At 34.6% G+C, this 13522-nt stretch overlaps 1 protein-coding gene across 1 annotated transcript; it reads left to right on the top strand.

The window, feature by feature from the left end:
- Positions 1-1022: 1022 nt before the first annotated feature.
- On the top strand, positions 1023-1460 carry LOC107915475 (uncharacterized). The gene has a single exon (XM_016844632.1). The coding sequence runs from the start codon at positions 1023-1025 to the stop codon at positions 1458-1460; it is 438 nt and encodes a 145-aa protein (XP_016700121.1).
- The last annotated feature ends 12062 nt before the right edge of the window (positions 1461-13522 follow it).

Genomic DNA, 13522 nt, shown 5'->3' on the forward strand with positions numbered 1-13522 from the left:
TCAAAGAACATTCGGCACCTTCCTTTCAACCCTCTCAAAACCAAACAAAAAATTGCCTTGTGCCGAAAATGCTCCATTCCATTTTGATCACTTCACTAGCTAAAACGCTAACCCAAAAGTAACCCTTAATGGTAGAAAAATCTCAAAGAACATTCGGCACCTTCCTTTCAACCCTCTCAAAACCGAACAAAGAATTGCCTTGTGCCAAAAATGCTTCATTCCTTTCCCCTTACCCGAATTTCACTAAGCCTTAGAGTCCCAATCGGCCATAACACCCTACCAACCTCCCATTTTCAAATTTCCTTAATTTTCTCCCCAATCTCCTCATTGATTTGCTCCACAATTCCATCCAAGACCAATTCAAACTTCACCTTACAAAGTTCAAAACCACCTCAAACTCCTGTCGCCACATACTAGCAAAATAAATATCCTTTTTGCTTGTACTGGGATTCGAACCCAAGCCCCCCTTAATAGCTCAACACGCCACTTGCCTCCTTGCCACAAGCTCTTTTGTGACAAATTTTATCTTGAATTAATAAAAAGGTCTAAAGGCCAAAGTCTAGGTTCCTTTAAAAGAACAAAATAAATTGCAAGAGCCAAGACTTAAACCCAGGCTCCCTTATAACCTGAATGACGCCACAACCACTAAACCACAAGCTTCCTTATGACATTTTTTTAACACAATAATTTCAAAGGCCTACATCCAAGCATCCACGATTTTATCCACTTAAAACCAAATTTTTTGCTGAATCCCAAGTTTGAACCTAGGAATTTTCCAACTCCTCTAAAGACCCTTAACCACTAAAGCAGACATATTTTTGTGCACAGTTTCCTAATCATTCCCTTGCTCAAGTCCCAATAATTCTAGGCCCAAATTCTAGGGTGTTACAGTACTGAGTTCGTTGGGACAGTCTGTTAGGGTGAGTAAACTTTATAGGGATGTTCCATTAGTGGTGCAAGGGGTTGTATTTCTGGAAAATTTGATGGAGTTACCATTTGGGGAGTTTGATTTGATTCTGTGTATGGATTGGTTGGTTGAGCATCGAGTCGATTTGGATTGCGCGACTAAGAGGATCGTTCTGAGGACTGAGGATGATAAGGAGGTGGTTGCGATCGGTAAGTGTCGAGATTATATGTTCAATGTGATCTCCGCTCTTGTGGCTAAGAAACTGGTTCAAAAAGGGTGTGAGGTGTATTTGGCCTACGTTAGTGTTTCTATTTCTTGGGACTCTTCTATCGGAGATATCAGAACAGTGAGGGATTTTCTGAATGTCTTTCCTAAGGAGTTACTGGGTTTACCTCTGAATCAAGAATTTGAGTTCGGCATTGAGCTTCTACCGGGTATAGCTCTGGTGTTTATTGCTCCATACCATATGGCATCGAAGGAGCTTACAAAGCTTAAGGCTCAACTTCAAGAGCTTCTGGATCGTCATTTCATCCGTCCTAGTGTGTCTCTGTAGGAGGAACTGGTTTTGTTTGTTAAGAAAAGGAATGGGATCATGAGGATGTCTATTGATTACTGGCAACTGAATAAACTAACGGTGAACAATAAGTACCCACCTCTGAGGATCAACGATCTGTTTGATTAGTTCCCAGGGGATTCAGTGTTCTCGAAAATAGATCTCTATTCTAGGTACCATCAGCTTAGAGTTAAGGAAGCTAATGTTCATAAGACTGTATTTAGGACTCGTTATGGACATTACGAGTTCCTAGTTATGCCTTTTGGTCTGACAAATAATCCAGCTGCATTAATGGATCTGATGAATCAAGTCTTTCAGCCATATCTGAATCACTTTTTCGTGGTTTTCATCGACAATATTTTGGATGAGCATGATGAACATGTTAGAGTAGTGCTTCAGATACTCCGTATGAAACAGCTCTACGCTAAGTTGATCAAGTGCAAGTTCTGGTTGCGTAAGGTGACTTTTCTAGGGCTCATAGTTTCTACTGAGGGGATTCGAGTTGATCCAAGAAAGATCGAGGCTATGTTTGATTGGAAACAGCCTAAGAACGTATCTAAGATCCACAGTTTTCTGGGTCTTGCGGGTTATTATCGATGGTTTGTCAAGGGGTTCTCTCTACGATAGACTTCGTTAGTGCGTTGCCCTTTGATGTAAACCAACCTCATTTGATTGAGTTGAGTCACTTTTGTTGCCCGATTGTCTAACAAAGAATTCTCGTTCATATTGCTTCAAGTAAAGATGTAGTAGTCTTTGAAATGGCACTTGGGTTCAAATTATGTACAATGGAGTTGTTTAAGTGCAAAGGTTCTGTTACTAAAAGAAAAGATTTAGTTTGAGAAAGGTAAATTCGGTTTGAATGAAAAACGGATTGATAGGCTTAAAAACAGGAAAGAACCAAAACTAAGGCTAAGTGTTGACCCGAATCTTATATGTTCTTAAGGTGGATGATGAACGATGTAAAAGGACCTCGACCCACTATCTATCAAAGATAGGAACCTTAGTATAAGTAGAAAGCCACACTTTGGTTGAAAATGAAAAGTTCGGTTTGCAAAGAGTAGGGTTGACGCCACTAACTAGTAGATAAACCAACAGAGTCTTTGGACGAAATTGAGAGAAGAAAATTCTCACAAAAATATTCAGTATATTATAAAATTGGCAAAAGTCCTTTTACAAATGAACAATCAAATATTTATAGTTCTTCATAAGCTAGCCGAATAGACAAACTTAAAAGCTAAGAAAAATAAAGAAAATTCCAGAATTAATTCCCTAAGGAGATTCGACTAAATGGGAGCTCCAATGGGCAACTTAAGAATTAAGCAAATGAATCTTGTAGAGATGAATGCACCGGTAGTCAAATGGCCATGTCTTGATTCGGCCAGGCCTTTAAATGACTCCTTAAATTTGTACTTGTTGGCTGAAAAGTTAGGAACATTAAAGAGGGTCTTGAACAGCCAAAACAAGTGTGAAAAGTCGGTTATGGAGAGTCACTTGGTGTGAACATTATCAGTTGAATAGTCTTTGGTGTGAATGCTAAAAAATGAGCAGCATGTAGATGTTTGGAGATGAAAAATTCGGCTGAACATTCATTTGGAGAACCATGCATGCATCGCCCAAATGCATTGAACCTAAGGTGCATGCACCCATGCCGTCCAAGGTAGATTCCTGCACCGAAATAAATCAACAAATTAATCATGCATCAAAATCATTAAATTCGGCCGCAAATGAATGTAAAAATCTGCACATAAAATTTGGTGAACTAATTAAACATTTGTATGAGTTTAGGACATATTTAAGACACTAAACTAATTAGGACATATTTAATAACACTCAATTATTATTTGACCAGAATTATACTTAATTAATTACTTAACTACTTTAACTAATGACAAATTAAATAATTATTCTAGCAAAATAAATGTAAACTCAAATAAACTAAAGATGAGCTAAATGAGCTAAGAATGAGCTCGTTGAGCTAAAGTTGAGCTGAGTGAGCCTGAAGTAGAGTGCACGGATTGCTCGTCTTGCTGGTCCATGAGCTTTCAAGAAGACCAGCCAAGGATTCGCCCCAAACCCGATCAACTAAAGCTGAAATTGCATCTTTGAACTTCTTAGCCCTAGCTCGAGTAATAGGTCCTTTGGGCAGCTAGAGAGAAGGGTTGTTAGAACTTGATAGCTCTTAGGTCTCGATTGCATCACCCTTGACACCCACTAAGAAGGATTCTATTTGGGTCATCATGGATCGATTGACCAAGTTTGCTCATTTTGTTCTGATTCGAACGGACTACTCTCTACAGAAGTTAGTGAAGCTCTATATATCTGAGATTGTAAGACTATATGGGGTTCCTGCTTCGATGATATCTGATAGAGATCCTCACTTTACTTCTCGATTCTGGAAGAAATTACACGAGACTCTGGGTCTGAGATTGGACTTCAGTACTGTGTTCCATCCTCAGGTCAATGGTCAATCTTAGAGGGTGCTTCAGATACTGAAGGATATGCTTCGGAGTTGTGTAATTGATTTTTGAGGCAGTTGGGAGAATTTTTTACCGCTAGCTGAGTTCACCTACAATAACATTTTCTAGTCTAGCATCTAGATGTCACCTTACGAGGCTTTGTATAGTCGTAACTGTCGTACTCCACTATGCTGGACTGAGTTGGGTGAACGTCAGATTTTGGGTCATGAGTTGATTTTTGAGACCGAGGATAAAGTTAGATTCATTCGGGATCATCTAAAGGCGGCTTCTGATAAATAGAAGTATTATACAGATTTGAAGAGGAGAGATATCAAGTACTCTGTGGGTGACTTCACTTTTCTTAAAGGCAAGTTAAGCCCTAGGTTTATTGGGCCATATTGGATTTTGAAGCAAGTGGTATCGGTCGCTTCTCAGTTGAAGCTACCTTCGGAGTTGGACCATATCCACGATGTGTTTCAGGTCTCGATGTTGAGGCAGTATCGGTCTGATCCATCTCATGTTGTTTCTGTTGAGGAGATTGAGATTAGATCGGATTTGACTTTTAAGGAGGAACCGGTTCATATTCTAGATCGTGATATTAAGGTTCTGAGGAGGAATTACATTCCTTTAGTAAAGGTTCTGTGGCAGAATCACGGCACTGAGGAAGCCACGTGGGAACCTGAGGACTTGATACGTCAACAGTATCCTCATCTGTTCTAATCAGGTAAATTTCGAGGTCAAAATTTCTTTTAGGGGGTAGAGTTGTAACGTCCTGGTAAATTAATTTCTATTTCTGTAAATATCTATCACAAGTGTGTATCTGCTTTAGTGGTTAAGTGTTCTTGGGTGTGTGAGAGGTCTTGGGTTCAAGTCTCACCTTTGCCAAATTTTTTCATTTTTCTGATCCTAGCCTTACCCTTGTTGAATGGGTTTATATTAAACTGACTGTTAATTTATATCAAAATGAGTCTGCTAGTTCGAGTGATAAAGGGGTTGGTGTGTTAGAGGTCTTGTTTCAAGACCTGTGCGAGCGTGGTAACTAATTTTTGCTCGGTTGTATGTTATAGTTTTGGTGGAGTTGGGTTTCTGATAAGGTTTTTTGTTAGTGGGTTAGTAGGGAGAAATTTGAGGGATTTGGGAGTTAATTTTTATTATTTTTATTCTTTTTTTTCAAAATTTTTCCCTCTTTCCAAAAAAGAAAACTTACGTAAATTTTGTGTTCTTTCCCTTTTGCTCTTTCCTTTTTCAATTGCTACTTTCCTCTATTCTTTTTTGGTCGGTCGTTACATATTTGTAATTTGTTTCTCTGTTTCCTTCGGTTGTTGGTAAGTGGCTCTACTTGTAACACCCCTAACCCATATCCGTCACCAGAATAGGTTTTGGTGCATTACCGATCAAACAAACATAATTTCAATGCATTTCATATCATATAATATTCAAGTCAAAACCAATCAAACTCATACATATTGTCCCTTATTCGAGCCCTCAAACAAGTCGAGACTAATTCAGAAACTCAGAGAATTTTTCAAAAAATAATAAAAATTTTCAAAGCTGTAAGGTTCACACGCCCATGTGGTCAGGCCGTGTGTCTGGCCGTGTGAACTCAAAATGTACCTTTAACAAGAAGTTTACCATTCCCTGTAAGCTTGAACAATAAGCAACTCAAAAATCATTCGTTTAATCAATTCAAAACACAATCAAACACATCCAAAATATGTCAAAACAATCATCCTAGGTGCCTAACCAATGTACCCTCATAGTTACCACAATTATATCATCAAAACATATCAATACAACATCATTCAAATCCAATTTGTAAACATGCCAAATTAAATCTATTTTACCTATTTCATGTTCATTTAAACATTAACTTAAACTTGCCATAGTATGACCTCAAACATAAACACATATTTATATGTATATAACCATCCAATATTAACTTATAATCTTATTTACAATCAATCCACAAAATGATTAATATTTAGACACCTTAGGTATATGCCGACACAAAAGGAAAAACATCACTATGTTTGAGTTCAGGATTGTTGTTGGATGCTGAATCGACAATCAAAATTTAGTATTTAACTTGCGCACAGAAAACAAAACTGTACACTGAGTAAAACTCAGTGGTATTTCTATAATCTGAATATTTAAAGGCAAGATAATATAATATGCACATTTTAATTATAAGCACAATTGAAAATTAAAAACCACATTTATTCATACAATGACATTAGTCATTCAATATTCAATTCATAAATACATCATTCATACCATACTCAATTCTCATCATTTGCTATATAATAGCTTTTCACAATATGATACGCATATCATTTAAACAACAATATTGTTCATTCCATATCCAATTCATGAATACACAATTCATGTGTCTCAATCTGTATTTCAATTCACTATCCCATTTTTATTTCACATACTATTAACACGACTCAGACTCGGACGGATACAGGGATCCAACCAAAACACACCAGTTTGACATCCAGTGCCTCATCGGATAATTCGAAGTAATAATTTGACACCCATTGTCTCATTGGCTAAACCGAAGTAAATTAGCACCTAGTGCCTCATCAAATATATCTAAAGTAATAATTTGACACCCAGTGTCTCATCGACTCGAAGTTGAAGAAATCTTAAACTCTTCTAATCCTATGGCATGCCATCTATATCCGACTCAGCCCAATACAGTTAATACGGTTTAATATCACATTTCAGAAATAATCAATATCCAATACTGATTTTTCAAATAATCACATAATTACACATATATTCATTTCAATTCAAAAAATCAATCCATTCAATAGATATATCTACTAATTCAATTCATTCAATCAATTATCAAAATATCATTTACTCACCTCAACACTTACCATATACATTAAATAAAAATTACAACAATTAATAACTAGCTTTGGATTATAGAAATACAAACTACAAATTCCGAGCTATTCCTCGTCGACTTTATCTTTTCCCTTTTTAGTCGAGGGTTCTAGTACGATGTTAGCTGCAAAATTAAAACAATTAAAATTCATCAACACAATACAATTCAATCTCATATTTAATATTTTAAATTTTCACTCAATATTTACTTAAATTCCAATTTAGTCCCTAAATCGAGACTAACTTTATTTCTTTACAATTAATCCTATATTTTCATGCAATTTCTACTTTAAACTAAATTTAACTCCCTAATCTCACTTAAATTCCTAATTTCAAATTTTTAACAATTTAATCCCTATTACTCAAAATTTACAATTTATTCTACAATTCAATCCTTTTTCATTTCTAACTTAAAAATCTATCAATTTAATCCCTAATACTAAAATTATTGAACAAAGACATCAATTAAAAACTCAATAATTTCTAAAATTTTGACATGGGTTGGGTAGTATTTAATAATGGGATTCCAAAAACATGAAAATTACCAGAAAAATGGACTAAATTTACTAACCAATTGAGCTTTGAACAATTAAAACCCTAAGCCTTGCTTTCTCATTTCTTTTTTTCTCTTTTTCCTTTTTCGTTTTGCTTCTCTGTTTCTTTCTTTCTTTTTCTATTTTTATTTCTTTTATCTTATCATTATAATATAATAATATATATACTTAATAATTAAGATATAATATTATAATATTATAATATATATTTTAGCTTTAATTTTTTTAATAATAAACACTTATGCTGCCTCATTTATGAGCAATGACATAATTGTTTCTTTAGTTCTTTTACTTTTTCTTTAATCTATAATTCAACTTTCACCCTATATGCAATTTAGTCCTTATACCTAATTACTTTTAATTCATACAAATTCACCTAATCAAAACCTAATTAACTACAAAACTAGCTTCGTAAATATTTTTAATAAATATTTACGAATCCAATTTCAGGGAATGGAGTCTCAGAAATACATTTTCTAACACCCTTGACTATTGAGTCATTACTATTCTCCCCCTAAATAAATTTCGTCCCCGAAATTTACCCGAAAAGAGGTGGGGGTACTGAGATCTCATAGCTTCTTTCGGTTCCTAAGTCGCTTCCTCAACACTATGACTACGCCATAATACTTTCACTAATAGAACTCGCTTATTACGCAATTCTTTCACTTCTCATGCCAAAATCTCAACCAGTTCTTCTTCGTATGAGAAATTAGGTTGAATCTCAATATCTTCCGTTGAAATAACATGAGATTGGTCCGATCTATATCTTCTAAGCATTGAAACATGAAAAACATCATGTATTTTCTGTAATTCAGAAGCCAAAGCTAAACGATATGCAACTAGTCCCACTCTTTCCGTGATCTCATACGATCCAATAAAATGAGGACTCAGTTTCCCTTTTCAGCCAAATCATAAAATTTTATTCTAAGGTGAAACTTTAAGAAATACTTTATCGCTAACAGAATATACAATATCTCGAGGTTTCAAATCTGCATATGATTTCTATCTGTCAAAATCTCCCTTCAATCTGCTTCAAATTTTCTTAACAATGTCTTCTGTTTCTTGGATCAATTCTGGCCCGATCATTTTTCTTTCACTTAATTCCATCCAACAAATAGGTGATCAACATCTACGACCATATAAAGCTTTATACATAGCCATTTGAATACTTGATTGAAAACTATTATTGCATACAAATTCGGCCAAAGGTAAGTAACGCTCCCAACCTAATTTAAAATCAATAAAACAAGTACAAAGCATGTCTTCCAAAATCTGAATAACACGCTAGGATTGCCCATCAGTCTGCAGATGAAAATCTGTACTAAAATTTAGTCGGTACTAAGAGATTCATGCAATTTTTTCCAAAATCTCGAAGTGAACCGCGAATCTCGATCAAAAATTATCGACATAGGAACATCGTTCAATCTCACTATTTCTTGAATATAAACTTCAGCAAGCTTTTAAAGTGACCAATCAATCCTGTCTGCAATGAAATGAGTTGATTTTGTAAGTCGATCAGCAATCACCCAAAAAGCATTTTTCTTACTTGTCGATAAATGTAACCCCATTACAAAATCCATCGTGATACAATCCCATTTCCATTCAGGAATAGTAATAGGCTGAAGTAATCCAGTAGGAACCTGATGTTCTACCTTAACTCGTTGACAAGTTAAACATTTAGCCACATACTCAACCACATCTCTTTTCACTCCTAGCCACTAATAAGATTCTTGTAGATTGATACATTTTTGTTCCTCTAGGATGCAAAGCAAAAGGCTATCATGAGCTTCGTGAAGTATCAACTCTTTCAATTTAGAAACATCCAGGACGCAAATTCAATTATGAAATCTCAAATAACCATAATCATCAATACTGAAATTTTCTAATGTACCATTCTGAACCATTTCTCTTTTCTTCACCAACTTGTCATCTTCTAACTGTACTGACTTGATCCAATCAAACATTACCGGTTTGATTTTTAATACAGCCAATAAGCTTCCATCATCATTGATATTATGCTGATCAAACATTACTCGTAATTCAATTGTTGATTTTCTACTCAACGCATCAGCTACAACATTAGCTTTACTATAGTGGTAATCAGTAACACAATTAAAATCTTTTAGAAGTTCTATCCAACGACGCTATCTCAAATTCAACTCCTTTTGAGATAGAAGGTATTTGAGACTCTTATGATCAGTATAAATATAACATTTTTCACCGTACAAGTAGTGTATCAAGATCTTTAAGGCAAAAACCACAGTAGCTAACTCTAAATCGTGCGTCGGACAATTACGTTCATGCATTTTCAGTTGACGAGACGCATAAGCAATCACTTTCCCATCTTGCATCAAAACACAACCAAGACCACTCAAAAAAGCATTAGTATAAATAATGAAATACTTTCCCGATTCTAGTAAGGTCCAAATCAGCGCTTCAGTCAACATCTACTTCAATTTCTCAAAACTTTCTTGATACTGATCATCCCAAACGAACTGAACATTCTTGTACAACAACTTTTTCATCGGCAATGCTATCTTTGAAAATCCATTTACAAATATTCGGTAAAAACCAGCTAGTCCAAGAAAACTATGAACCTCTAACACATTCTTCAGTGCTTTTCACTAAACAATTGTCTCTATCTTTTTCGTATCAACTCTAATTCCATCTGCTGAGATGACATGACCTAAAAATACAACCTCTGATAACCAGAATTCACACTTTCTAAGCTTTTCATATAACTGTTTCTCTCGTAACACTTGTAAAACAATTCTGAGGTGTTGCTCATGCTCGGATTCAATTTTTGAATAGACCAAAATATTATTAATGAAAATTATCACAATTTGATCCAACTACGGTTGGAAAATTTGATTCATGAAAACCATAAATGCTACCAGAGCATTCGTCAATCCAAAAGACATCACTAAAAAACTCAATAATTTCTAAAATTTTGACATGGGTCGGGTAGTATTTAATAACAGGATTCCAAAAACATGAAATTACAAGAAAAAAGAGCTAAATTGACTAACCAATTGAGCTTTGAACAATTGAAACTCTAAGCCTTACTTTTTCCTTTCTTTTTTCCTCTTTTTCCTTTTTCATTTTGCTTCTCTGTATCTTTCTTTCTTTTTCTATTTTTTTTCTTTTATCTTATCATTATAATATAATAATATATATACTTAAGAATTAAGATATAATATTATAATATTATAATAATATATATTTTATCTTTAATTTTTTTTAAAAATAAACACTTATGTCGCCTCATTTATGAGTAATGGCATAATTGCTTCTTTAGTCCTTTTACTTTTTCTTTAATCTATAATTTAACTTTCACCCTATATGCAATTTAGTCCTTATACCTAATTTCTTTTAATTCATACAAATTCACCTAATAAAACCTAATTAACTACACAACTAGCTTCGTAAATATTTTTAATAAATATTTACGAATCTAATTTACGGGAACGAAGTCTTAGAATACATTTTTTGATACTCGTGACTATCGGGTCGTTACACTACTGCTCTGTAGTTTTGATTTCCAAATTATCGATTGAAATTTTATATTTTATGTTTTGGCAGCAGTGAATTGTGTAGAACGGAGCTCTCCTCGTGCTGATTTGTAGTCGAAATCATGTGGGTGTTGGGGTAAGTGATGAACGATTGAATTAAACTTTTGTTGGTTCCGTGGCTTCAAATTAATCTTGGTTTTAGATTAATTTTAGGGGTTTGCTATGTCGATTTTAAGTGTTGTTTGGCTCAGGAGTGTTTTTGCATCGAAACCGTACCAGGTGTGTTCCCAAATTTAGAAAAATGAGTTTCAGCGAAAGCCAAAAAACCTTACTGTCGATGCTACATGGGCGTGTGCCTAGTCGTGTGACTGGCCATGTACGAAACACGATCGTGTGATTGACGAGGGCATGGTCATGCGCAAGACACGACCGTGTAGTGGTGTGAATGTGGCCATGTGGGACACACGAGCTAGGCCAAATTGGGCGTCTGGGCCACACGGACGTGTCGGCCCATACGGGCATGTCACACAAACATGTGGGTTTTGGGCCAGGTCGTATGGGCCACACGGGCAAGGCCAATCTGGGTGTGTAAGCCCACACGAGCATGTGGGGTCATTTTTTTTAAAATTTTCCCTAGGGCCGCACGGGTCATTCCGATCGACTATGGGCCTATCGTAGGGTCAGTAAAGGCTAACCAAACCCTAAAACTATGTGATCTGATAATCTAATATTCTGCTCTGAGTATGACACTGTTATGCATGTTTGTTTAGTCTGATGTATATGTATATATTTAATAAATGTAAATGAGCATGTAAGCATGATTATTCTGATTATATATATCTATTTGGGGTGGGATTTGTATATGTGGAGGAAGTGTTCTATATGGCGATCATCGCCTATATTCTGGCAGCTTGGCTTCACATTATCTGATATATGTCGTAATGGCACAATATGGTGTGCAGGGATAAGTGGGTGTCTTTAACCCCATACGGTGTGATGGGACGGTCAGAGTTGGTGTGTAGAGGATGGGGGTAGGATTCTGCATATCTATTTATGTTATCTGAATCTGAATATGACTGTGTATGTGATTTCTGTATGTATAGTATGTCTATGTCTGTTGGGTTACACACTAAGTTTAAGTAAACTCACTTTTGTTTTTTCTGTTCTATTCAGGTAATCCTCAGACTTAGGCGGATCAGTGCGATGGAGACTCAACGGTGACCACTCAACCGTAAATTGTTTAAACTTAGTAATTTATGGTTTACTTAAAATTTTGGATTCATTTTAGAGTTTGTAATTTCTAGGACTCTCTGAACTGTATGGTTTTTAACAGTTGATTTTGGTTTCTTTTTATAATTTGCGTGCTTCGACAAAATGTTTTATGAAAATGACGGTTTTACGTAAATAAAGGTTTTCCTAAAATTACAAACCAGATTTCCAAAATGTATCGGTTTTATTTAACTTCCGCTGTAATTTGAGTTTTGGAAAATGAAACAATTGAATAACATTTCCAGCAATAGCTATAAAAATAAATATGGGTTTTATGAATTTGGATGATTTATCGAACAACTACACAAGTTTTATCGAAGTAACACTGTTTTCAAAACCCTTCCTTGTTACACTTTCTAATTCGGCCATAACGTCTAGGTCGGGTTTAGGGTGTTACAGTCCTAGTAGGACAATTAGTTAGAATAAATAATAGATTGATCGATTGCAAAGATGAAAATTCTTCTAGATGGTCATGTAGTGGAGGCGGGTGCTCTAAAAGAGACCCAAGACATAACTAATAAGTAAAACTCCAGAAGTGATTCAGGTACCTAAAACTGAATTTTAAAATAATGAAAATAAGAGATCTTGATAAGTTATGTCAATTTAAGAAAATGTGGAACCGATTAATAAAAGTGGTCGAAAATGATTTTCCATGCAATATTATTATTGAAATAATGGAATAAAAGGAAGATCTTGAATAAATCTATTGAGAAATATAGATATGGAATAAATTGATCAAAATAGAAAGACGCAACTAAAGTACAATTAAATTCGTGGAATTTTTGGACCAGTAATCCAAATATCTAAAGGTATAAAGCCAGTAAGGGTGCAATTGAAGCGGTTTTGCAAAAGCAGAATAAAAATATAAATTTTTTTGCTAAGTCCTGGCATTGATTATGAAAAGATATAGTATTCTTTTGTGGTGGATGCAATAACCTTTAGACATATTATTTTGACAATTCATAAAAAGATTTAACTTGCGGGTAATGGTTGTTGTTACAACCTTTATAAATCACTATATAGTAAAGTTTATATTAAAATCCTTGAAGGATTTAGAATGCTAGAAGCATATTGAAATTCTAAAGGAAATTATTCATTTATATGAATTGAAATAATTGAACATATGTGATAAATTTGACTTAGTCAATAGTAGTTGAAAGAAAATTATAAAATGATCCAAGATACCTATTTGTATTTTTATAAAAGAATCATTATTAAAGTTTGTTATGATTATTGTTGAATCTCCTGAAGAGATCAAAATATATTTCTCCAAATTTTCTTCACTCATGACTTTCAAAAGAATGGTACTATAAATGCTTAGCAATACATTCAAATAGTCATTTGAAAAACTAGTATTAAAGATTGAATACGTAGAA

Source organism: Gossypium hirsutum, chromosome D10 (assembly GCF_007990345.1).
Source record: "Gossypium hirsutum isolate 1008001.06 chromosome D10, Gossypium_hirsutum_v2.1, whole genome shotgun sequence".
Classification (NCBI taxonomy): Eukaryota; Viridiplantae; Streptophyta; class Magnoliopsida; order Malvales; family Malvaceae; genus Gossypium; species Gossypium hirsutum.

Coding starts and splice junctions, on each gene's coding strand:
- LOC107915475 (XM_016844632.1), top strand. CDS start 1,023: ATGGATTGGTTGGTTGAGCATCGAGTCGATTTGGATTGCGCGACTAAG.